The sequence below is a fragment of the Cyprinodon variegatus genome, unplaced genomic scaffold (genome assembly GCF_000732505.1).
Source record: "Cyprinodon variegatus isolate N-32 unplaced genomic scaffold, C_variegatus-1.0 Scaffold1102, whole genome shotgun sequence".
Classification (NCBI taxonomy): Eukaryota; Metazoa; Chordata; class Actinopteri; order Cyprinodontiformes; family Cyprinodontidae; genus Cyprinodon; species Cyprinodon variegatus.
In genome coordinates this window covers 148,508-172,369 of record NW_015151555.1, presented here as the reverse complement: position 1 = coordinate 172,369, position 23,862 = coordinate 148,508, and the positions used below count along the sequence as shown (strand labels likewise).

The 23,862-nt window shown below is 37.5% G+C and overlaps 2 protein-coding genes across 4 annotated transcripts in view; one reads left to right on the top strand and one right to left on the bottom strand.

Moving 5' to 3' along the window:
* The window catches only part of LOC107101486 (adhesion G protein-coupled receptor L1-like), a 52,071-nt gene extending 47,493 nt beyond the window's left edge, over positions 1-4,578 (top strand). For all 3 annotated transcript variants that reach the window (XM_015400428.1, XM_015400429.1, XM_015400427.1), the window contains one exon: positions 893-4,578. In XM_015400428.1, coding sequence (XP_015255914.1) covers positions 893-2,892 — 2,000 coding nt within the window. In that variant the 3' untranslated portion in view covers positions 2,893-4,578. The remainder of the gene's footprint in view (positions 1-892) is intronic.
* Positions 4,579-7,144: 2,566 nt separating this feature from the next.
* LOC107101481 (lipid phosphate phosphohydrolase 3-like) lies at positions 7,145-17,198 on the bottom strand. The gene is made up of 6 exons (XM_015400418.1): positions 16,695-17,198; positions 11,574-11,731; positions 11,196-11,482; positions 10,445-10,502; positions 7,953-8,129; positions 7,145-7,849 (listed from the first exon to the last, which is right to left on the bottom strand). Exons 1-6 carry the CDS (start codon positions 16,867-16,869, stop codon positions 7,751-7,753), a joined length of 954 nt encoding a protein of 317 aa, XP_015255904.1. The 5' UTR covers positions 16,870-17,198; the 3' UTR covers positions 7,145-7,750.
* Between the last annotated feature and the right edge of the window lie 6,664 nt (positions 17,199-23,862).

Below are 23,862 nucleotides of genomic sequence, written 5' to 3'. Positions count from 1 at the left end.
TTCTGTTCTAACAGAGATGTGCTAACTTTTTATACCCTCTTTCATTCCATTAGTACAGACAACTAAAGGAGACTAGTTTGGTGCTGGAGCTCTGAGGCCAAAAAAAAAAAGACAGCCAAACATCTCAAGCTGGTATTTTATGAATCGTCATATAGCACATGCAACGCAACAAAAGACATTATCCACAAGAAAAGAAAGAGGTGGCATGGTTCTTTTAAATGCTGACCTGATTCTTGATGATAACAAATGGGATAATCAATCGAAATTCTTACCTGACAAGGTTTACTTTCCAGGAGATGGCAGCACTAAATATAAGACGGGAGCCTTCAGTTGCATTGTTTTGATCAAATCATGTCAACGTACAGTATCTAAGTGTCGCAATCAACGTTCAGACTTAAATCCCTCTGAGATTCTGTGGCCAGATTTGAAAATCCAGCTGAGCTGTAGCTATTCAACAAAGATAAGTGCAAATGTTTGAATCTGATGTGTAAAGATGGCAGACTACTTCACAAAAGACTTGCGGATGTAATTTCAGCAGAAAGGGGCTCTACATAGCTTTTTATTTATCTAACATCCATAACAGTTTAATGTAAAACCTCTATTAAGTGCTACTGGTTGTAAAGTGACAAAGTGGGAACAAGTTTAAGATATGGTAATACTTTTGAAAGGCACTGTAAAGGCACAACCTGCATCTCTTCATGTGGCAACATAAGAAGGCATTTCATTAAGGAATAGCTTTTTATATTTGCTAAATCATTCTGCTAAACCTCCACCATCAACAACATGTGAACTCTAATCTTTATTCATTCATTCATTATTTGTTGATCATTATTTGCCCTGTTTAGAGCTTTCTGTTTTTCTTTAACTTGTGTATTCTTATTTCTTCTGACAGAGGGTGGAGTGTCACAGAGCCAGGAATCCTGTGCATTGGACAGTGTTTGTCTGAATGGAGGCTACACCCCCAACACCTTCACCCTTCATGGTCTGGGTACAACACCTGGGTCCCGAGCAGGAGTAGTGGGCAGTGCTGATCTTCTGAGGGAGGGAGGGGTTGGACTTGGAGGGGATGACATCTCCCCTGGCCTCCTCACACCACACGGCTCGACAGATATGAACAGTGGAGCCGGAATGCGTCGTAATCTGTCTGACGCAGCAGCTCTGGAGAAGATGATCATCTCAGAGCTGGTACAGAGCAATCTGCGGCCATCTGTCCCCATGCCTGTTCCACCAGAGCGCTACGGGAGCCTGGCGAGGCCGCATCACCACGAAAGGCCAGCTCTTACTCACACCGCTACTTTAACCCGCCACACACAGGCCTCACAAGAGGGCTGGTCTGCCACGGTGCAGCCAAGCTCCCAGAGGAATGGACAAGAGGGCTGGGCACATGCTAGGCAGACAACACAAGACAATGAGACAAACGCCCCTACACGTGTTCAAGACCATGCTACCACGCCTCGCTTACAAGATGGCTGGTCACACGGGCGCATTTCTGGGGATTCGGACACCCAGGAGCTGCTGAAAGATGGAGACCGCTCGCAGCTGCAAGGGACTCTGGGACGGCGTGGACACCAGGAAAGACTGCCGGCACGACCCCCAGATGTTCAAGCTCGGCCTTACTCCACCCTTAGCCGCACCCCTGGCACTTTGTCCCGCCACCGCAGCACAGCAGAGTCGACTGGAGGCACAGAAAGAGACAGGGAGAGGGACAGGGAGCGAGACAGGGATCGTTACCGAGACAGACCCCTCCCTCCACCTCCTCCTCCACCACCACAAGAGCCCGAGTCCTTATACAAGGCTCTAGAAGAGCCATTGCTTATGAAGCAGAGAGAAGCAGTTGTAGAGGCTTGGAGAGGTGGCCAGGACAGGGAAAAAGAGGAGACATTTCTTCTGAAAAGAGATGGAATGAATGATGACTGGAGAGGAGGAAGTGAGAGGGGGAGAGATGAGCCTTTTACCTCTCATAAGCGAGATGGTGCGATGGATGAATGGAGAGCTGGCATTGAGAGGGGGAGGGAAGACTCTAAAATGCTGGAGAAGAGAGATGGACGACTGGAGCTGTGGAGGTCAGGGGAGACAGAGCAAGGAGAGACTTTTATTACTCAGAAGAAAGATTTTGGGATGGATGGTTGGAGAAGTGAGATAGAGAGAGAGAAAGATGAATCCTTTTTCTTGAAGGACAGAGATGGGTGGAGGGCAGGGATCGAACGAGAGAGTGAGAAACAAAAGGACAGAGCACTGGATGTTTGGAGAGGGGGGATAGATCTGGACAGGGAGGAGTCTTTCTCATTTGAAAGCAAAGACGGAGGCCTCGACGGGAGGATCAGAGGAAAAGACAGAGGGTCTCTCCGGTATCATGGCGAGCGACAGGATTCAGACAGCTTCACCCTACCTTTGACTCCCGATCTTGACTTGGACCCTGACTCCTCACCCATCTACACCCGAGATTCAAACCCTTCCCCTCTGTACCCTGGAGACCGCCGCTCGCCACCACTAAACATCTTCTCGCGAAACTCTCCTCCTTCAAACATCTTTTCTCAACGAGAGGACAATTCACCTCCAGGCAACCTCTACTCCCGTCACTCTCCGCAGGTGTACAGCCGCAGTGGCTCCCCTCCCCGCTTTTACACCCGCACCTCCCCGCCGACTCACATGTACCCAGACAGCAGCCCCGAAGGCCCGGAAGAAGTTAGCCCCACCAGTGGGCATCAGCCCCAGCGGCCGACTCTGGAGCTGCCCTACAGCCTGGGGCGCCCTCCGCTGGGACCACGGCCCAATCACCTTCAGACCTTCTACCAGCCCCCGCCATTAGCTTCAAATGGAGAGACAGGGTACTCGGCAGAACCCACCTCTGACGGAGACGACGGACAGATGCAGCGGGTGACGAGCCTGTGACTAGGGCGGTGGTGATTGGGGTTTAGACAACAGGGAGGAGAAGGAAGATGGTGATAATTTCAACAAGTAAACAACACTTTGAAACTAAGACGCTTTAAAAAATAACAATGATGGACAACTTTACCAATTCTGTCATTTACATGATGGCTCCTCCCTGCTTCTACACCCTGATCACCACGAGACTCCCCCCCTTTCACCGTGTTTTTGTTACTTTTGTACGACTGTGATCCATTTATAGCTGCTTCTCCTCCTGCCGCTCCCTCTTCTCTCTATCTTCAAACCCTGTTGTGTCTTCCCGACTCATTGGTGCTTTCCTCAATCGGTCCATGTCTCTACGTTTTGCTCCATCGGCTGGGTGTTGCCCCTCCCTGTAGCAAACAGTGTGTCAAAGAAGCACTTGTGTGTTGCCAAAAAAAACCTTTCAAAGAACTCATGCATGACTTTATAGTGGCTTTGCAAGGCTACATACTGTAGGAGGACGCGCTGACGCGTACATGCGAGTGAGTGTGCATAGCTTGATGAGCATGCGTGTGTGTAAGGATGTATATATGTGCGTTTGAAAGAGAAAGTATGTGTATATAAATCATTATTGTATATTAAATGTGTCATGTTGAAGCATTTTATCAAACCAACTGGAGGAGCTCTCCTTCTCTTTTCTCCTCTGGATTTTGACTCGACCCATTTCACGTCAAGGCCAAAACTTTCACAGAGGCTCCACGAACGATAAGTCGTTGACTGCAGAACCGGAGATCGTGTAAAATCTCAGAAATTTTCTGCAACCCCTCCTGAGATCCTTGTACATATCGACCTCAAGTGTTCTGATTGTCTTGTATTGCTATTGAAGTTCAAGTAAACATGTGAAATAAATGTTCATGTTTTTTTGTTTGTGTGCGCAAAGACAGATGACGGCATTCAAAGAAGTGATAAGATTTTGTTATTATTGAAGGAGAAATTATGGTGTTCTTTTAAAAAAGCCTAAAAAAATATGAAGAATTAGAAAACATAGTTATGTACAATTTAAAAGTGGATAAATAAATGCTACTTAATACATCTACTGTGAATTCTGGGTCAGTTTGCCCCCTTTGCCAATTCATACCTTAATGTTATACCTAATAGCTGTTAACACAACATCCACTGGACCATTTCATATCGGTTTATTTCTTGGTAGTTTAAAATGCTTGCAGTCAGGTTGTGAAAATAGGGTCTGATGGAACAAAACACTTTCAGTTTAAAAAGATATCTTGGAGGTTTATGCATACCATTTTAACCTTTGACCACAGTGCAGATTTATTTACAAAGAAGCCAAGGATTACATATAAAGAAATATATTATTGGTAGCAATAACCTTCGTGTAACACAGCGGAAGAAAATAACATGAAAAACATTTCTGATCAGAGTTACTATCTTCTAGAACAGTATTCTACTGAATAAAGCGTAAAAGTTCATTTTGGTCATTTCACCGCCACAATTTTGATTAAAGTTTAGTTTGTAGAAATTGTTTGATGCAGGATGATAATTAGTGGTACACCACCTTTTACTTTCATTTAGTATAAATAACAATAATAATGACTATGCCTTTGCAAAAGTTTGGTTACATAACTTTCCAATGCAGATAAAACAACAGCTTAAAGGTGTTTGCATTACCTATAATGATGTTTTTTAAACATTTTAAATCAGATAATAAAACTGGCTTTTATCTTAATCTCAAGTACCACCTAATCCACATTAAACCAGAACCTTATTTTAAAAATATATTTAAAAGTAGTCTTATTGATGAATCACGGAGTTGAATACTTATAATAATGAGCTAATATTACTTCAAATTAAACTATTTAGCTTAGATTTTATATAACATCCTATAAACATGGATTGTGAACCTCGATTGAACCAACATAATAAGTCATTTAAGTTTTGAGTCAAACACCATGAAGACAAGTCATTAAGAAGGAAGCAATGATGGTAAATATTCAGTTCCCAAACAACTTGAAGAAAATAAAAATAAATAAATAATGCAAATGTATGAAATGGTGAAGGGGTCTAATAGCCAGCACTCTATACTGTGTGGTACAGGATTTAACACACAACATATTGACATACTACTATGAGCAAGTAAGGTAAAATTAAACATCTAAAAGAAAACAGCATGAAAGTCATGGAATTTTCTGTGGTTTTTCTCACATCCTCAACCTTTAGAGAAAAATCACTTCTTTTTTTATATAAATAGATATTTAAATTTTACAAATGTCCTGTTCTTTACAAGTATCCGACCACGGTAGAGCATTGTAAAATACGTGCTTTGAAAAAAAGAAGAAAAGGTAGATGATAAGTATATAAAACTCCTGCCTTTAAAAAAAAAATTGATAATTTGCTGATCAGATTTTCAGTTTATTTGTGTCATGTTTTGGGACGTTTGAAGCTAAAGCGATGGGAAAATTTTAGTCTATTAGACTCAGGTAACAAAGTGCTCATTGGTCTAAATTTAATTGGTTTCTTTGATAAATTGCACATTGACACATAACCAGTTGGCCATTACATTTTGGAAGTGTCTTAAGTGGCCTAATTTAGATTATTTTAGCAAACCACTGAACTGTAACTTATGTAAAAACTAGCAAAAGCCTAAAAAAAATCTTGAAGATCATTGCAGCTTTAGATATTAGAGTGTTGAACACAGAGCAAATATTAAAGGGGTATATTTTAATTTTCCGAGAGATAAAACTTTTCTATCTTCCTGTATCGCCAGCTTAGCTGGAAACTCTACATATATTTATTATCAAATTAAAAACCTTTTGATCAGTTTGGAACTACTAAAGGCAGCAGCCGCACAACATTTCCAATCCCAAATCAAATTAAGGGAATTTTACCAAATGTTTACAAGCTAAATTGGATTATTGTTTAAATATAATCGTGACATTTCTGAGTAAATTTAAGAGCTTTCTTTAGGCTCCAGCTATTAAGATGTTGACATTAATTTCAGGTAACAAAGAAGAACTCGGAATATAAATCAGGAAAATTATTTTAAGATTGACTATGTATGATTTTAATGACAGATATAAAGATTGTATTACTTCTTTTGATGTAATAAAGATTTTTTTTTACTAATAACTTCCTTCTATAGACTGTTTTCACTTGAATCTGTTGATGATACCAGCAAATAAGGGTGTATACTTCCTATAACAATCTTTAGTAAAGATGAATGCAAATCACTCTAGAATGTGAATCATGGTGTTAAATGTCATTTCCTTCATGAGATTTAGCAGCATCAGTATGAATCCCTGCATCACATTATACAGTTTTATTAGACATATTTAGAAATGTTTGCTGTAAAAAATAAAGTTTAACTGACTTCCCAAACTGTTTAATCTTAGAGATAAAAAGAACCAGTTGTTTTACTCCGCCCCATACAAAATATACATATTTATTGTCCTTTAAAGCATTTATTAAATTGAAAAGGTAAAAACCATTCGGATGAAATTCCCTTGCATATGAAAAAAATGCCTTTAATTAAATTCAATAGAAATATGGAAAACTATGAAAATGTGTTGCTTGCTAAAACTCAAGCCTATAAATCTGCTCAGTTCTAAAGTGTTTTTGTATTGTTTTTAAGTTTTGATTAACTGCTACAGAAACAACAGAGATGAGTCTCTCTTTTAAATGTTTTTTAGGGTTGTAAGAATCACGACGATTAAAAAATGTTGCGTGAAAAAAAAATCTTAACTACTTCTCTTATAAACAATAAAGAAAACATGGTGGAAGTCTGTGCAGAAGAGCGGAAGTAAATCAACAGGATGAGTGAACATGACTCACAGGCACATGCACTCTGAAATGACAGTCATTTTCCAACACTGTCACTCAATAGATATTGAAAGAAAAATCCAGTCAAGGTTTAAAAAGGGGTATTTGGTGTAGTAGTGTTTCTAGATTCACATGAGGCCCAAGTAACTACTAACTAAGTTTATGTTAATATTATCAAGAGTGGTGTGCTTCGGTGGTGCAGTGGTTAGCGCACAAGACCCATGTATGGAGGCCTTAGTCATTGATCTGGCCGACCCCGGATCGAATCCGACCTGTCGTCCTTTGCCGCATGTCTCTCCCCCTCTTTCATACCCTTTCCTGTCAGTCTACTGTCAGAAAAAAAACACTAGTGCTGTAAAAAGTCAAATTTGTATAAAAAAAAATATTGTCAAGAGCAAAATAACACAAAATCAAAACAAAGTAAGTATAAAAGATTTTATTTCTAACACTGTATCTGAGGCTGACAGATACATACAATAGAAATGGCTGACAAATTGTTTCAATACCTTTATATGTGTTATTTTCTGTCAGGTAGTCGATTAGTCATCTTTACTATGCAGGATATATAACATCTGACACAAAAAAAAAACATGAAGAAAAGGATTGCTTACCTTCAGAAACATACAAGATTATTTTAAACAGTTAAATAAAGTGATCTATGTTTATAAAAAAATATATAAATTACATTCTATTCATTGCAGAGTTGTAATAAAACTACATTGGAAATTAAAAGTGCTTTGACATTATCTTATGTGCTCAAAAAATATGTATATATTTACAAGTGGTGCAAAGTTATGGTGGCTTTTGTTTTCAGTCTCATCTTACAGGCAGGTGGGGCGTGATCAGTCACAAGGAAAGAATGCAGACTGTCCACACAACAGACAGCTTTCAGTCACTTTTCCTTTCTACTTTTCAGTCACTTCTATGTTTTTTTATGAGCTGCAGAGATTGTCCAGATAGTCTTTTTCTGCTCTCTGCCCAAACATTGAGGTATGTCTTTTGATTCCAGAGGAAATTGCCAAACATTCTTCACATTTGCAGTCTGAAGGTACTGTAGGTTGTGGGTTTAGCAGACAGTGTGGTGGGGAGACAGGGGGCTGTCCGGTGTCTCATCTGCAGACAGGTCTGAGCTACAGCTTTTAAACATTGGTGAGATGTAGATCGCCTGGGGAGGGGGGAAACAAACAAAACACAACTTGAGACATGAGCAGAAACTGACAGGTGGCCACGCTCTGATGAGCCAAACAGAGAAGGAGAAGTTTACTGACCACCCAGTAAGCAGTGAGGGCCCCCTGTATGTATCCTGCTAGCACATCCGTCGGGTGGTGCCTGTACTCCGAGATACGGGTCAGACCTGTGTAGACCGCCAGGAGGACCAGGAGGAACTGTAGCATCGGCCTGAGCAGCCGGGCCCCTCGCCACGTCAGCCGGGCCTGCAGGTAGAACTGGAGATAAAAAAAAGTTTATTAATACAAAGGAGAATACCAAAGAAACACTATTTATGAATGAGATGTTATAAAAAAAGAGGAAATAAATAACATCTAGATTTTTTTTCAAAAGCTGACTGTTGTTCCAGAGGTATTAAAAAACGACTTGATATGATTCAAGCTTCTTTCCATGAATCAGACGAAACTCTTGAAACATTTTTTTAATTGAACGGTCCCCATTTTTTTTCTCCAAAAACTTGGATTAACTCAAAACATTTTTTTTTTCGCAAAGCCAAAATGTTCAGCTGTTGATTAAATAATTTTTGCTTTTTCTTTGCAACCAGGTGAAACAATCGGCTTAATATTGATTCAAAACATTTTGTCGGGTTTGTATATCTATGAATGTTTTTCTTTGTGTCAACTTTTAGAAAAAAATGTCCTTACTTAAACTTTGTATACATGCATAGTGGACTGATCAAATAAATCTTAGTTAAAAAAATGAACAGTACTATATAACATTATTGCAAAAATGTGCCATTCTGTAATTAATCCTATTGCATGCTTTAACTTGGTGAGATTGTAAAAATTAAGCAGAGACCTACTTTAACAAGGAAACTATAGGTTCTCATTATATGAGCCAATAGAGAGCCAGACTTTTTAAGGAGTTTGGTTAAGCTTGTCTGTTATTCAAACATGCTTTAGTTTCACCTTGTTAACAAGCACACGGCAGTTTATTTAAAAATTTTAGGTCAGCTGAACCACTTCAAATCTGCAGTATTTCTTTTTCAATAAAGCTTATATAAAGTGATGACGGACTCATTTATTAACTGTCTACAAAGAAGAAGACAGTAGAAGAGACAGAGTCATTTTTACCAGGGCAGCAATGCATTTTTTTGTGTTGTCTAAAAAACACAAACCCCCCCCTCACTGTATTTCTTGAATAGAAGCGTCATTGTTTTTCCTGTTTACTTGCTGTCTGAATCCGAGTCAGAGTTTTGAGTGTTTGGCGCCCCCTGTTTCTGATGGCACATTTTTTTTTACAGCTGGAGCTCACAGCGCCAACAGTAAAGATCAACAGTAAAGATAGTGATGTTTACATCACACAGGCTTTAAATCTCACAGTGAAAATAACAGCAGAGTAATCAGTGATGGTGTAAGGTAAGTCTGATTACCACAAATAAGCCTCATCCTTTATCTATGCAGACCTTGAATAGTCATGAGCTTTATCTCTAACATGAACTAAACAAACAACTCTGGTTTTGCTGAAAAGTTTTCATTTTCTAACCAGTACATTTTATAAATGTAAACTTGGTTTAAAAAAAACATCAGGAAACCAAAGTAAAACCCTTTTTGAATGCACCGTAATTAATTATCATGCAGAGACACACATTCATTCACCCACCCACACCTACACACACACACATTTTCACATAATACAGTAGAGCTGTGGGGCGATGTTAACGCTCCTCCCACAACAACAAAACAAAGCAGTCTTTGTTTGCCGTGTATCTGTCAGTTCCTCTCCTCTCTCATTCTTGCACGTTTTGTTGCAAACTGGACTGACAATAAATTTGTGTTTCAGAAAATTTCCCAAAAGACAAGAACACAGCGAGTTTTATTTAATAAACACACAAATAACTTAGTGTATTGAATAGTGTAATTAATAGCAAAACCTCATTCAAATATATGTTTAAATCCATTTGCTTTTGTGCTTTTATGAATATTCAGATCACATTTTAATGACCAAACTGCACAAATTCATGGATAGAGGAAATGCAATTAATTTGAACCTGCAAATTTCATTCATTTAAAAGTGATGGAAAGCAAAGTTTTTGAGTCTATTATCCAAATACATATATAACAGAACCAAACCAGTTTGGACGTCTAATTGTGTGCTGTAGATCAGCTGCAACATGTCTTATTTTCTTTATTGATTTTTTATTTATTTTTATGAAATGAAGCACTCCTCATTTCATAATGTGTTTAGGAGTCAGTTATTAAATTATTTTAAATTTTACTAAGACCTATTAAACAGATGCTGATGACTTATTATTGAACTTGCACAACCAACCAGCAGACCAATCACTTTGTAAACATTTTAGCCCTGTACACTGATTTAAATAGAAAAGATTTCTGACAACTGACTAAATAAAATAAATAAAAATGCAATAATTTCCATATTTATTTAACAAAGTACAAATGTAGTGCATTACTTATTATTTACTATTACTATATTACTATTATTATTTCAAAAAAATAAAGCAGTATTTATCTAAATTATTCATGCATTTCCATTTTGACGTGTATGAAAGATAGAGAACATCCAAACTCACCGCTAAATAGAGCATTGTGTACATGGCAAAGGAAGCATGGCCAGAGAAGAAGGATTTCCTACAAAAACAGAAAAAGTGAAGACAATTAAAAAGAAAATCCAGAAACACATGATTTTATTTCAAAATCATGTCAATTTCAAAACAATGGGATATAAATATATTTATATTCTATTCTGGAACTAAAAACACTTTTTATGTGTCTTTATTGGCATTACAACTTCAGTGAAAATTTTGGGATTTCATTAGCTGGGATTTAAATTTGTCAAATATTTACAGAAAGAGGTGATTGGGAAGTATTCCTCTGTATTTAGGAAGCTACATTTTTATTCATTGCCTTAGAATCTGCGTTCTGATGAGGCTTGTTAAAGGTACCTTTTAAAGTAACAACCTTTAAGCATGTAAAAACAGACTTTTCATTCAACCGAAATTTTCTTTTTTTACAGCCATAAGCAGAAAAAACTTCATAACTGACAAAAACAAAGGCTTAAATATCTCAATCTGCAAGTTAATTGTCGATAAAGTCTGTTTTATTTAGTGAAATAAGTAAACTTTTAATTACATACTTTCCATAAAGATTTGAACTTGTTGAATGACTGTATATGATGTATAATACTAACTTTTAAAGTTGAATTGATGAAATACAGGAACTTTGTTACAGTAATGTAATCTATAGACCTGCAGCTGTTTATTTCTACACCCGGGTTGTGCATAGTGGTGGCTTAATGATCCAGAAAATCACTCATATTCTCACCTGGCCTCTTCCACTAAGTGAGGGTCAGAATTGAGACAGGTCACTGTTGCCACATAGGTTCCTGGTGTGCAGTTGAGCGAAGCATAGGTGACCCCACATACAGACAGGAAGTGAGGTCGCAGCCGGCCCACACCGAGCTTGGCCATGTTGGTGAGCGACTGGCCGACACAGCAGCCAAACAGGAAGGAGCCCAGCTCCTTGTACAGGCAGGAAATATACGGGTTCCTCACGAAAGATTTTGAGCTTGTGCTTTGGATACGCACCCGGCAACACTCCCCTACAGCAATCTGAAGGAGAAAAAATGAGGTAGGGATCAGTATAAATATTAAGAAGAAAAGCTCTGATTTAAAGGAAGGGGGGTAAATTTTGATCACGCACCGCGAGGCCTGTGATGAAGATTCCACCTGCTATGAGAAGCTCATCTGGTATGGCTTCATTGCGTAGATGAGGGTAGGTGATGCTGGGGTCTCCGCATATGAAGCCTCTTTTGAAAGGGCCCACTGCCTTCAGCTCACAGGCAAAGAAAGGAATCGATGCTGCATGGACAGAGAAGATGTGGAAACCAAGTTAGCCAATAGAGATAATTCACAGGATGCGTTCAGAGAGCAGCAGATGCTAAGACCTGTGTGTTGCTGGTGTCCTTCTGGTGCTGCTAAAAATCTAATGCTGTCAGAATACATCAGTAACAGAGAGTTGGGCAGCTGTCACCACAATTCTTCTTTTGTCCATTGTAAAAGACTTATTCCTTGTTAGAAAGCAGCAATGCTGTAATTCTAAGAAAAGGGTCTGTTATTGGATAAGATGTAGGGACAAACACGTCACAAACTAACATTTTAAGCCTTCTAAAAATGACCAGTACTCTGAAATATTATCACTGCAGTGATTAAGTAACTTTTTAAAAAAGAAATTTGTCTTTACTGGTTTTAAATCAATTGTCAATTTGAAACATTTTCTATAAAGTGCGTAAAAGCCTATAACACAATGTTTTGGACTCTGTGCATGAAGCTGTTGCAGAGCAGGAAAACTCCTTCACGTACACATTGCATCCTAAATGCACAAAGGATTGTCATTGCAGATCCTTCCTCCCCGCAACTCCTACACTTCATAACCATCACTCCTTCCAACACATTAAATATGTCTTTTAATCGGCAACCAATGACGGCAATGTTTTTTCCCATGTCGCATATTTGACCTTATTGAACATTCCTTTATTCTTTTTATTTTTTTCTCAATTGTCTTTATATTTTTAACCTATAAGCTTGCATTTGCATTTCACTCCGCTGCTGGGAATTTCCCTACCATTCATGCTTCCTACCTGTCTTATTTTGATGGCAGACTTCTGTCTTCGTAGGAGGTGTGATCAGAAACTTATCACACCTCCTGTGAAGAAGGTGAAGACAGAAGGTGTTATAAATAAGATCTGTCTGACTCAAAAGTGTAGGAGTGTTTTATACAATTATATATTCCTTTTTTTTTAAACTACAGCCACACCGTTCGATTATCATAAAACAGCTATTTGAATAAAAGCCTGCTTTTTTTTTCAGTGAGGAATTTTTCAGACAGTGACACATAACATTACTTTAAAAAGGAAGGGTTTGCAAAACAGAAATCAAATTAGAAGCATTAAGCCACTAAGAAAAAAAAAATGTTAACATGTTTTCATGTTCAGTAAAGAAGCACATGATGCTATGCCATTAATTGTTCCATACAAAAAGGAAAGTTGTGTTTAAGTTTAGAAAATAGAGCTTGTATTAACAAAATGTACATTTTTGAGATTCCAGGAACCATCTATGGCCTTGCTCTGACCAACTGCTGGCTCCAATCTCTGATAAGAACTGATTTTAGTTTCTGTAACATTGAAAAATCTTTGGTCAGGTTCTTATTAGGGGTAAAATACCGAATGCTAGTAACAACTCCAATTTCAGAAAATCCACTCTACCATTGTTGGATGTTTCTCTTAAGCTTACCCAACATTATTAATAACAGGCTGTCAAGTTCTTTGAGAATTTTAAATTTCTATTTGAAATTTGGCTGTTTTTCCGGTAATTTTTCGCACTTTGAGTAACATTTTTTGGGAACACAGAAATCAAAGATTCATTTAAATTTCTTGACTTCCTGTCATTTCCAAACTATAACTGTTAATATCATATTCACAAGAACAAACTAAAGCCTATATTAGGATGTTGTCATGTTAATGACACTATGAGATTTTTCTTTACTATAATAATTTCTTTTGAATAATAAACTTTTTAACTTTAACACTGTATGGTAGTCATCCTTGACAATGGGAACAACTTATGTTTTTTGAAGTATGCTTGGGGCGTTCAGGTCCCTATTGTTACCAGTTAGAATATATTGTTCCCTGATAATATGCAGAGAAAACACTGATGTACACATACACTCTATATTATTCAGAACAGATTTCAGAATGAATTTTTTAATTTAAAGAAAAATGACAATATAAATGTTCAGTGCAATTTATGTTTTGATCCTTGTGCATGCAAATTAAATCTAACAGACTATGAGCAAATAAACTACCAACTGTGTTTGATTATCCCTATTTTCTTGACTGTTGCTAAACAAAACATCAAAACAAAAGTCAAAGCTAAAGAGTAAGAACTGAAGCATAGGGGATTTAAGAAAGGGCGAAAATGTCAAATATATTTACAGGAAAATAACATTCAGGAATGTGGGCATGAAATGAAAGAAGCTCCACAGAGGAAAACTGGAGATCCTCATGTGCTCTGAATGAAAACAAGCTGAATTCTCCAAAGACTTAAAATAAGGGAATGCAGTAAAGCGGAGCTCCAACAAAGACCCGGTTCCCACTGCGCATGTGTGTGAGAAGCATTCTGTTGTTGAAGAGAGGGAGGGGGGAGAGTTGTTTGTGACTCCAGTTCAACTCTGACCAACAAAACAAAGAGCAAATGGAGCAGCCGAGCAGAGCCAGGACCAGCTTCACACTGTCTCTGCTTGTCCCTGGAGATCCTACCCTCACTGTTTCTTTCACGGTTTCTGTTTTGCATGCCTGCACACACAAAACGGGGAGTGGAGAGATAAAAGGGGAGATAGAGAGACTTCTCACAGGGCCCCTCTCTTCTGAACAACCTGTTAGTAACATAAACTGCTTCAGCATACAACTTTTTTCCATTGAGCCAATGAGACGTAATCAGCCCTTATTTCTCATCAGAGGGTAGGTCAGCAATTAGAGGTCACACACACATGTACATCTGCAAAGAATGCAGTACTCATGAATTGCCCATTTATTTATTTAAACTAAATTTCCCCCTAGACGCTCCTCTAGCCTGAGAACTGGGATGTTGTCATGGAAAGTGCAGAAATCCCCAGGCAATGCACAGAGCAGCTGGTACAGAGCGCTCAATAAGGCACATGAGAGGGAAAGGAGGGGTCCATATATGGATGGAGTCTTTTTCTCCATTAATTCAAACATTTTTTTATGGATTTCTCTATGATAGAATTATTATAGGGTCACAGTTTATATCCAAAAATCTAAAACAAAAATATTCAACAGAAAAGGATAACTTCATCTTACTGTAACGCCATTTTTTTAAGACAATGTTCCCATTGAGCAGAATACTACCATTCTTCCTTTTTACCTTAAGAATCCAACAAAAGGCCTGCTTTTATTCAAAATCTTTAACTTTCACTGTACAAATAAATCTAGCTCTTTATTTGTCAAATTGCTCAGATTTTTACACTTTCAGTGTTTACTGTTGTCTAATTGTTGTGTCCTTCTTTTAATGTGCTGCTGCTTTTCTTTTGCTCGATTTCTACTTTAATCATAAAATAAATGTTGAATAAAAATACAGAAATATGAATACGAGTCTGCTGCTTTATACCCTGCTTGTAATGTATCCCCTTATAGCTGAAGGGGTTAGGAGGTCTTGTTACAACACAACTCTTGACGGTATTTTTCTTCATGTGAAGTATTTACTGGAGATGCAGGATATGTCAGTGTTAATATCAGAGTCAACTGTCGGTTTCCATTTTCATGAATATTGATATCGGTGTGATAAGCAAAACTGGGCAGATATTAACAACCAATTTTTTATTTCCAGGTTTTTTTTGGGGGGAGGATTGAGTATGTTGTGCTCGTTTAGTCATGTGAAAAAGATGCAGTCCAGGAGTTGTGGCTGTTTCATTGAAGCAAAGAAGCAATGTCAGCACATGTGGTTGGTCTTCTATGGTGTGCAAAGGGTAGAGAATTGTAAATTGGAATAAATCATATAACTTCAATTGCTGTGATTTTAATAACAGATATTGATATCGGTCAAGATTTTCACATCAGTGCATCCCTACTGTTTGTGTGGGATCTCTTTCTGTGATATAAATGTGAGATGATAATATGAGTGCTGCTAATTTGCCACCCTGTTTGAAATTCTGTTTAAATAGTTAATCCCCAAGGACAGATTTACAAAACACCATGAGAACAACTGGTTGGCACTGGAAGATCACCACTGCTAGCTGCTAACAAAGCAGAAGCTTTTGCTTCAGGGCTTCACTGACACTAAACTAAATGGCTTTTCCACTGTGTTTTTATGAGCCTCAGCTGCAGTCAATGACAGTCTGAGATTCATAAAACTCTGAAAAGAGCATTTTCAGGTTTTATATGTGAAGGATGACAAGTCAAAAATACTACAACATGTGTACGAATCAAACCTTACCTGGAATATATAGACAATTAATCCTTACTGCTTCTTATAAAAGTGTGGCAGCCTTCTTTCAGCCAGCTGACTGGCAGTTGTGAGCTCTGCAGAGCTGAAGAAAACACTCTGGTCCTTCTGAGACCTTTTCTGGCATCTGATCTAAATGACTTTAAGGTAAAGGAACCATTTGATATGTTTTATGCAACTTTTGAAAAATATTTTAAAATAGTTCTGACTTGGAAACCTGTTATTTGAGTGTTCATATTGGACGAGTTCAACACACTGAATATCAAATGATGTGTTATCTAAACAAAAAGGAAGCAATTGTAATGAAGCAGAACAGCATTAGCACGAATGAAACAAAAAAGGGGAAGGAGAAACTAATTTCAACACGCAAAGAAAAATCAAGTAAAACCAAGCAGTGTCTGATTATTTCCACAACTGGTTGCAGAATATTTGAATGAATACAGAGTAGGATAAAATATCACCCTTTACTGCTGACTTTACATAAAAATATATATGCTATAATTTAATAAAATCTGCAATATCATCTAGTAAATGTTTTGTTTTCTTGCTCTATAAGACCCTTTTTAGATTTTTGCTTCTTTACTTTTCATTTTAAGTTTGTACTTCTATTAAACGTACAATTATTTGATTATTTGAGAGATGCAGGAAATGAAATTATTTTTAAAAAGTATTTTGAAAAGGCTGTAAAAACGTGAATGTTTTCTTATGATGTAACTCTTTAATACTATATTTTTAATAATATAACCCCTATTTAAGGCTAAGCGCAATATTTACCAATTAAAAGGTAGAGTAGGTCAATATTTACCAATTAAAAGGCAGAGTAGGTCTAATGCGACCAGGAATCTCCTCTTGGATAGAGCGGATCCAGTTTTCTGCAGGAGTTTCTTCCCGCTGTCCATCCCTGCCGGTGCCAGGCTGATCTTCTTGTCTGCGCTCGGTGCGCTCACAGCTGCGCTCTGGGTCCCAAACGCTTCCAACATGACGTCTTTCTTCCTGGCTGCGTTGAAGCTCAGTGTGGAAAAAGAAAAACTTGTTGGCAGCAACAACCTTCCTGCAGCCTCAGTGCGTAAAACCCAGATGGTGGCTGCGTGTTTTAAACGCTCCGAGAGGCATTTGCTGACGCGTTGATGCGGTGTCAGGTTTATGAGTTTTTACTCATATTCAATCGTCACTGTCTGCCCGGCCTGCCCCGACTTGTTGCTGCTGACTCGCCATGTTTGCAAAATCTTGGATAAGATCTTTTCCTCGCTTTGTCTCCTCTTATTCCGGTAGCAGGAGATGTGGGATACGGATAGATTTCCACTCACCATAGTGGGAGGGATCAGGACCAAGTGCGTAAGAAATGTGTAAGTGTCTGGATGTTCTGGATGAAATCTGGTACATTTATTCATCACGATTCACCCACATTTCTATTACCCAAGACTTAGAATCCTCCATCATAAAAAAATCTGATAATTTGCCTTTCTTTTTTATATGCAATTCTCTAAATAACGTTCATTTCTTTATTGTTTAATCTCTTATACTGCACTGTAATTTTTGTTCTTGTGTTTTATTTGTTTTTATTTTTAACTGTTTCTTTTGTGTGTTTTTTTTTTACTCATTTTATGTAAAGCACTTTGAATTGCCATGTTGCTGAAATGTGCTATGCAAATAAAGCTGCCTTGCCTATATGGACCAAAATATCAAAAGTAGGCTAAAAAACTTTCACTTTTTATCTATGCTTACTTGCTCCATAAAACAAGCATTCAGATGTGGATTCATGTTGATCCGAAACATAAAAAATGTGTCATTGGTTTGCTATCTTTATAAGATAAGGGTTATTTTTCATTTTTCTTTTGAAATAAATAAAGATATTTGTCCATTATCCTTTTCTGTGTCAAGACAATTAGAAAGTTACCCAAAATATTTGCTTCAAACAAGCAATTAAAAACTTTTATGGAGGAATTTGGTGTGGATTTTGTCTGGGACATTTGAGGTTATAATTATACGTTGATCCAAGCTATTTACTGTAGATCCAGCTGTTAGTGTTGTCCTGCTAGAAGGGGAACTTCTGCTCCAGTCTAAAGTCTTCTGCAGCCTTTTGTATTTCTCTTCTTCCCTACTTGTAGCTCCATCTATCCTATCTCAAACTGCATGGCCTTTGCAGTGTTTTTCTCACCATGAGTGGGCATGGCGTGCTCATAGTGTCATTTATACTGTGTGTAAATGGGTGAATGACTGAATGCAGTGTAAAATCACCAGATAGAAAAGTATGTTATACAAATACTGGCCAATAATCAATGATTAGAATGAATGCTCCAAACTGCAAAAAACCTATATCACAAAAATAAAAGTTTTCAAAATTTGTGCCCTGACAGGAATTCAAACTGTCTCTAAGCAAACAAGGATCTTCACAATATGTAGGGCAAAAAAGATCCCAGAACAACAACAAAAAAAAAAAACAGAACATGAAATATCTTCTTTTTTTTTTATTCATTTGGAGGTACATCATCTTCTTGGGTCACAATAAGGTCTACAGTAGTTGCAGAAGTAAAGAATGATGCAACACCTACAAATGCTTAGTCTCTCTTAATAGATGATTTTGTATTATGATTATAAAAATTGTGTGTGTACTCATGAATTGCTGATAACTCACCATGTACGCGAAATCTTGGATAAGATCTTTTCCCCTCTCTGTCTCCTCTTATTCCGGTGAGAGGAGATGTGGGATGCAGATAGATTTCCACTCTTCATAGCATAGTTGGATCAGGACCAAATGCATAGGAAATTTGTGTCAGTGTCTGGATGGTCTGGACGGAATCTGGTATATTTCTTCTTCACAATGACCTTTCAAAGCTATTTTGTCCCTTATCCTTTTGGAGTTTGCATGTTCTCCCTGAGCATGTGTCAGTTCTCTCCAGGTACTCTGGCTTCCTCCCACAGTCCAGAAACATGACTGTTAGGTTAATTGGCTTCTCTAAATTCTTCTTAAGTGTGAGTGTGTGTGAATGGTTGTTTGTCCTGTTTGTCTCTGTGTTGGCCTGAGATGGACTGGTGACCTGTCCAGGGTGGACCCCGCCTGTAGACAGCTGGAGATAGGCACCAGCGACCGCACTTGGGATTAAGCGTGGCAGAAAATGGATGGATCCTTTTCTGTGTGAGAGTAATTAGGAAAATTCAATAAAATATTTAAATAAAAATATTTGATTTAAAAAAAACAATTTAAAAAACAATGGAGACATTTGATGTGGATTTTGTGTGGGAAATTTAAAGTTATGATTTGATCCAAGCTATTTACTGTAGATCCAGCTGTTAGTGTTGTTGTCCTGCTAGAAGGTGAACTTCTGCTCCAGTCTAAAGTGTTGTGCAGCCTCTAACAGGCTTCTCTTCAGGTTTCCTAAGTGTAGCTCATTGTCTCCTTGGGTCACTATTTAGGTCTACAGTAGTTGCAAAAGTAGAGAATCTTGTAAGAACACCTAATTTTGTTTTGCATAGGATGCATCCTACTTCATTTTCCTACCTTCTTCTTTGCTGCCAGAGCTATTCAGGCAGCAATCGTCATGGCAACCGATCATGCATTTCCACCTTGGATAGACAGTCCTCATTGATTTGATGCATTAGGATTGAGCTCTTGACTGCATGCTATTGCGGGAGTCTAGTCATTTGAAAAAAACTTAAAATCAGCTGACAAAGTGAAAAAGATGAAGGAAATCTAGCCAAGGATTTTACTTTCTTAAACCCACCTAAGTAACATGGATTTTATCGATACATGTCCTCTGACTGGAGTTAATATCAATATGATAGAGTGACTGTATGTAGGCAGAGACCAAACTTCAATGTGATTGATAATCTATGAAGCGAGGTAAAGATTATGGTTATGGCACAGAAAGCCTTCATACCTCCAAAACTTGGAAACCATCACCAAACCGGGTTTAAACTAAAGCAATATCTAAATATTGAAAATTATTTAGATTAATAAATTCTTGACAGTATTTTTCAATTGTTTTTTTACCTGTTGATGTCATTTTTTTTTTTTTTTTTTTTTTTTTCGAAACCAACTTTCTTATTTAAATCTGCCAGGGGTATGAGTAATACTGTCTGGTTAGTCGTAATGTTTATTATGTCTTTAGCAGATCCTTTAACCCCTTAAGCTTTTACTTTCTACAACAATTTAACCTAAATAACAACAACTTGAGCAGACTAAAGTAAGCAGGTCTGACAGGTGTTTTTATCTCCTGTATTTTAGAAAACTGACCCTTTCAACCTTAGTAGAAAGTCAGATTATGCAAATAATGGTTAACCTACGAATCCTTAAATCAAACAGAGGAATGAAGAAAAAGAGCAGGAGTTTGTTGTAAAAGGAATTGTATTTTCTTTCTGTCCGTGTTGTTTTTTCCCTCCCAAGGTGAAGCCTGCGTTCTGGTAATCGTTCACCTGTGCTTGTTTCCTTGTGAAACAATGAGGTGAAAGTATAAGTGCAGATTTGTCATTGTTACCTTCCTTTTAGTGTTTGATGTCTGCAAACCTCCTGATCCTTAAGCCTCTGGGATCTCCTGACTAAACTTCTCCTGGACTTAACAGCTCAAACTGAGGAAAACCTTTCTTCCCTCTAACCACCGTTAGCTCACTGAGCAACAGAGATTTTTTATTTAGAAATTGGCCTTGTGTTGTCTCCTGTGAGAAGCTTTGAATGAAAATCTTTAACCTACAGATTTGCTTCTGTATTCAACTTTAGGTGTCTGGAAAACATAATTGCATAACAAAACCATAAAACCTCACAGGAAATTAAACTTGAAAACTAAACTTTACTCAGGAGCAAATTACTAATGCAAAACATGATATTTTCAGGACAAAAAAGCATCTCTAAATTTCAGCTTCTGAGATTTGAAACCTCTTATACAGAGAAGATCACTTATGAAACATGATGTTTTTCTTTTTATCCTAGCATTTTTTATTGTCATTTTACTGTCACAATTGCAGAAAAATGAAGTTAACCCTTCGGTATTTAACCTATCCCCTTTGGGAGCAGTGGGCTGCCATTGTGTGGCGCCCGGGGAGCAGTTTGGGGTTAAGAGTCTTTGCTCAGGGACCCAGAGTGGCAGTCTATGGCAGTGGGACCCAAACTCAGAACCTCAGGATTACAAGCACAATGCCCTCACCACTAGGCCGCCACACCCCGAACAAACCCCAAAGATGTAAAGTTAAATCTAGAAAAGTGTCTCACACATTTCTGTGTCTCTGCATGTGTTTGGTTTCTCTGTTTCCTTCAGGCCACCCAAGAAATCTTAATTTGAACATCCTGATCAATGCTGAATTGATCACCCATGGGAGAGTACCAGATTTCTGCTATGATGTAAGTCAATTTAAATATAAATTACAAAATGATGTGAATATGCCCAAAAATTAGTATTCCCTTCTCTAAAAGAAGTTACTCTAGTTCTCTAAAAGAAGAGTTACTCATTATTTAGATATAGATTTATTAAATATTCAGCCAGCAGTTATGCTGTATTTTTTATGCAAAGTCAAACTAAACTGTCCTCCACTGTTTTACATAATTTACATAAATAACTCACTATATAACTGTAGATAATTACATAAGCGTAAAAGAAACAGTGATGCACAGCACTTTCAAAATATACGCCTTTTTCAATATGAAATGTAAGCACAGGAGAACTCTGGGAGGACGTAAGAAGCTGGAAGCTGAAGTTGAAGCAGCAAGAATCAATATGTCACCTGCTAAAACCCCTGGCTAACAAAAATGCTGTAGATAATCAAAGATCTATGTCTAATTTGTGGATTTTTTTTAACTAGCTGCATCCCACACTACTGTCATTGCTCATCTCAGGGTGATCTGACACATCCCTAATTGTTCTGCCAGCTCCATTGGAAAGTTCCCATAACTCCAGTGGGATGAGCAGATGTGTGGGTAGAGGCACCACATGGGATTTAGTCCAGATGGGTGAGGAATTAGAGGAATTTGGGTTATCATATATTTATTGTTAATCTTCCTAAAATCAACAGTGTAGCTTGTGATTTGTATTTTTTGTTTACATTTATATAATAAGCTTGTGCATTGAAATAGTTAATGCATTTAATTCATTATCATCAAGAGTCGGCATCTAGTGTCTATAAAGGGACATTGCACTTTGAGGTATTTAAGGATCTATCATTTATTAGTGTTCATTCTTTGACAAGTTCTAACAGTTTGGTGAAAAGACTCACAGCAATTCTACCACAAAAAAAGTTGGTCAAAATCACTAATGTTTTAAAAGAGATATCTTTGTATGGAAATATTTAAAGAAAAATTGTGATTTTCATAAACTCTAAATTCAAACTTTGTAACTTGAATTAACTTATTTTTGCCATGTTTAGATTATGCTTTTTAAGTCAAAAGGTAAAAATCCTAAAGTCTTCTCTGTTTTTTCGATTATATATGCAAGAGCTTTTCAAATTAGATATTACAAAACTTTTTTTTTTTACTGGGACATTATGAGTGAGTCAACAGGAAGTCATAGACTGACTAATTTTTTTGCGTACCATAAGGACAAAATTGTGAGTATGAAATGTTGCTACATGAGGTTCCAGAACAGAAGGTTTTATTCTTTGTTTTTAGTGATATGAGTAACTTTCTGTTTTTTGTACGGAGAGAAAAGAAAAAAAGACAGAGAAGACAACAGGAAGTACAACAGAGTAAGGTTGTTACCCTACAAGTTGTAAACAAGTTTTTAATTTCACACTTTTTACCTGCTTTGTATGCATTTTGTAACATTTTCACAGTTATATTTCAGTTGTTTCTCCATTTTAGCTGCTGCTGATGAGCTGCTATTTTTGTCTTTCGGTTTTGAATAAGTTTTAATCCAGTATATACCACCAATTCCCAACACATGTCATGTTATGGTACTTCATGAAGTCTGGTAAACCAGATTATGCTGACAGACTGTTAAGGTTTTCTGTTGAAGGAAAACCAGCTGTTTGCTTTGAGTCTTTGAATGCAGCAAATTAAACAAAGACACTCACATTGGATTCTCCATCCAAACTGAAAAAGAAGAAACATCCAGCAGAACCAGCATAGGTGTGAAAAGCCTTCTGGCATAACCCATTAAGGGTTTTTTAGCAGAGAAATGTTAACTCATTATAAATCCCTGATCCAAAAATACTTTGTCTGTTAGAGAAGGTAATGTTAAGCTAGCTCCTTTGCTTTATCTAGACAAAAAAAAGGCGGTTAAAAAATTAGCTCTGAGCCAGTTTTCAGGTCATAATTATCTAGAGAATTTTCTTATGTAAAGACTTGATTGCAGTTGCCTTTAAATCTGTGGCATATATCCCTGTATTAGACATAGATGAATCATATATAAAATTATTTTTCTAAATAAAGGGAATATTACCTTAGAGGAGCAATTACTCAATATACCCCTTTCCCGAAAAACCTGTTTAAACCCAGGAATAATCAGCTTTTAGTGGCAGTGGGAACAGCTCACTGATCGGTGTCAACACGGGTCCAAAAACTCAGGGTTAAAATAACTGTGGCTCTGATTTGCATGGTGTGGGAACCCCAGACCCGGGTTGACCAGCCAAATTATGTGACACTATTGAAAGCAACGGACGGACGTCAACACACTGCACCAGTCGATTGTGAAATAAGAAGCTGAAAAAGCACTGTTTACGTTTGATAAACATATCAATCTGAACTACAAGCTGGCGGGTTAGACAAAGACATTTAGGACACCTGAGTCGATGTCTCTTTACTCTATTGAAATTAATTTTTTACATTTCTGTAACTATCAGCTTTTTCCACTGTCCTTGAATCTTGACCTTTCTGTATGGAGTTTGTGTGCTGACCCTGTACAAATGGGCTCTCTGGATACTTCTGCTTCCTCAAAAAGTCAAGAAAACTGCCTTTCTGACTTTTCTGTTTACTGGTTTCCCTCTATATTTGCCTTTGGAAATGTTACAAAATTTTATACAAAAAAGAATAATTATACAAAACGAAATTT

What these genes read in the sequence shown, in the direction of transcription:
- LOC107101481 (XM_015400418.1), bottom strand. Translation starts at nt 16,869, where the DNA reads ATGTTGGAAGCGTTTGGGACCCAGAGCGCAGCTGTGAGCGCACCGAGC. An exon ending in TCTTCATCACAGGCCTCGCG is followed by an intron (nt 11,483 to 11,573) that starts GTGCGTGATCAA and finishes TTTCTCCTTCAG; the next exon opens with ATTGCTGTAGGGGAGTGTTG. An exon ending in ACACAATGCTCTATTTAGCG is followed by an intron (nt 8,130 to 10,444) that starts GTGAGTTTGGAT and finishes TTTTATCTCCAG; the next exon opens with TTCTACCTGCAGGCCCGGCT.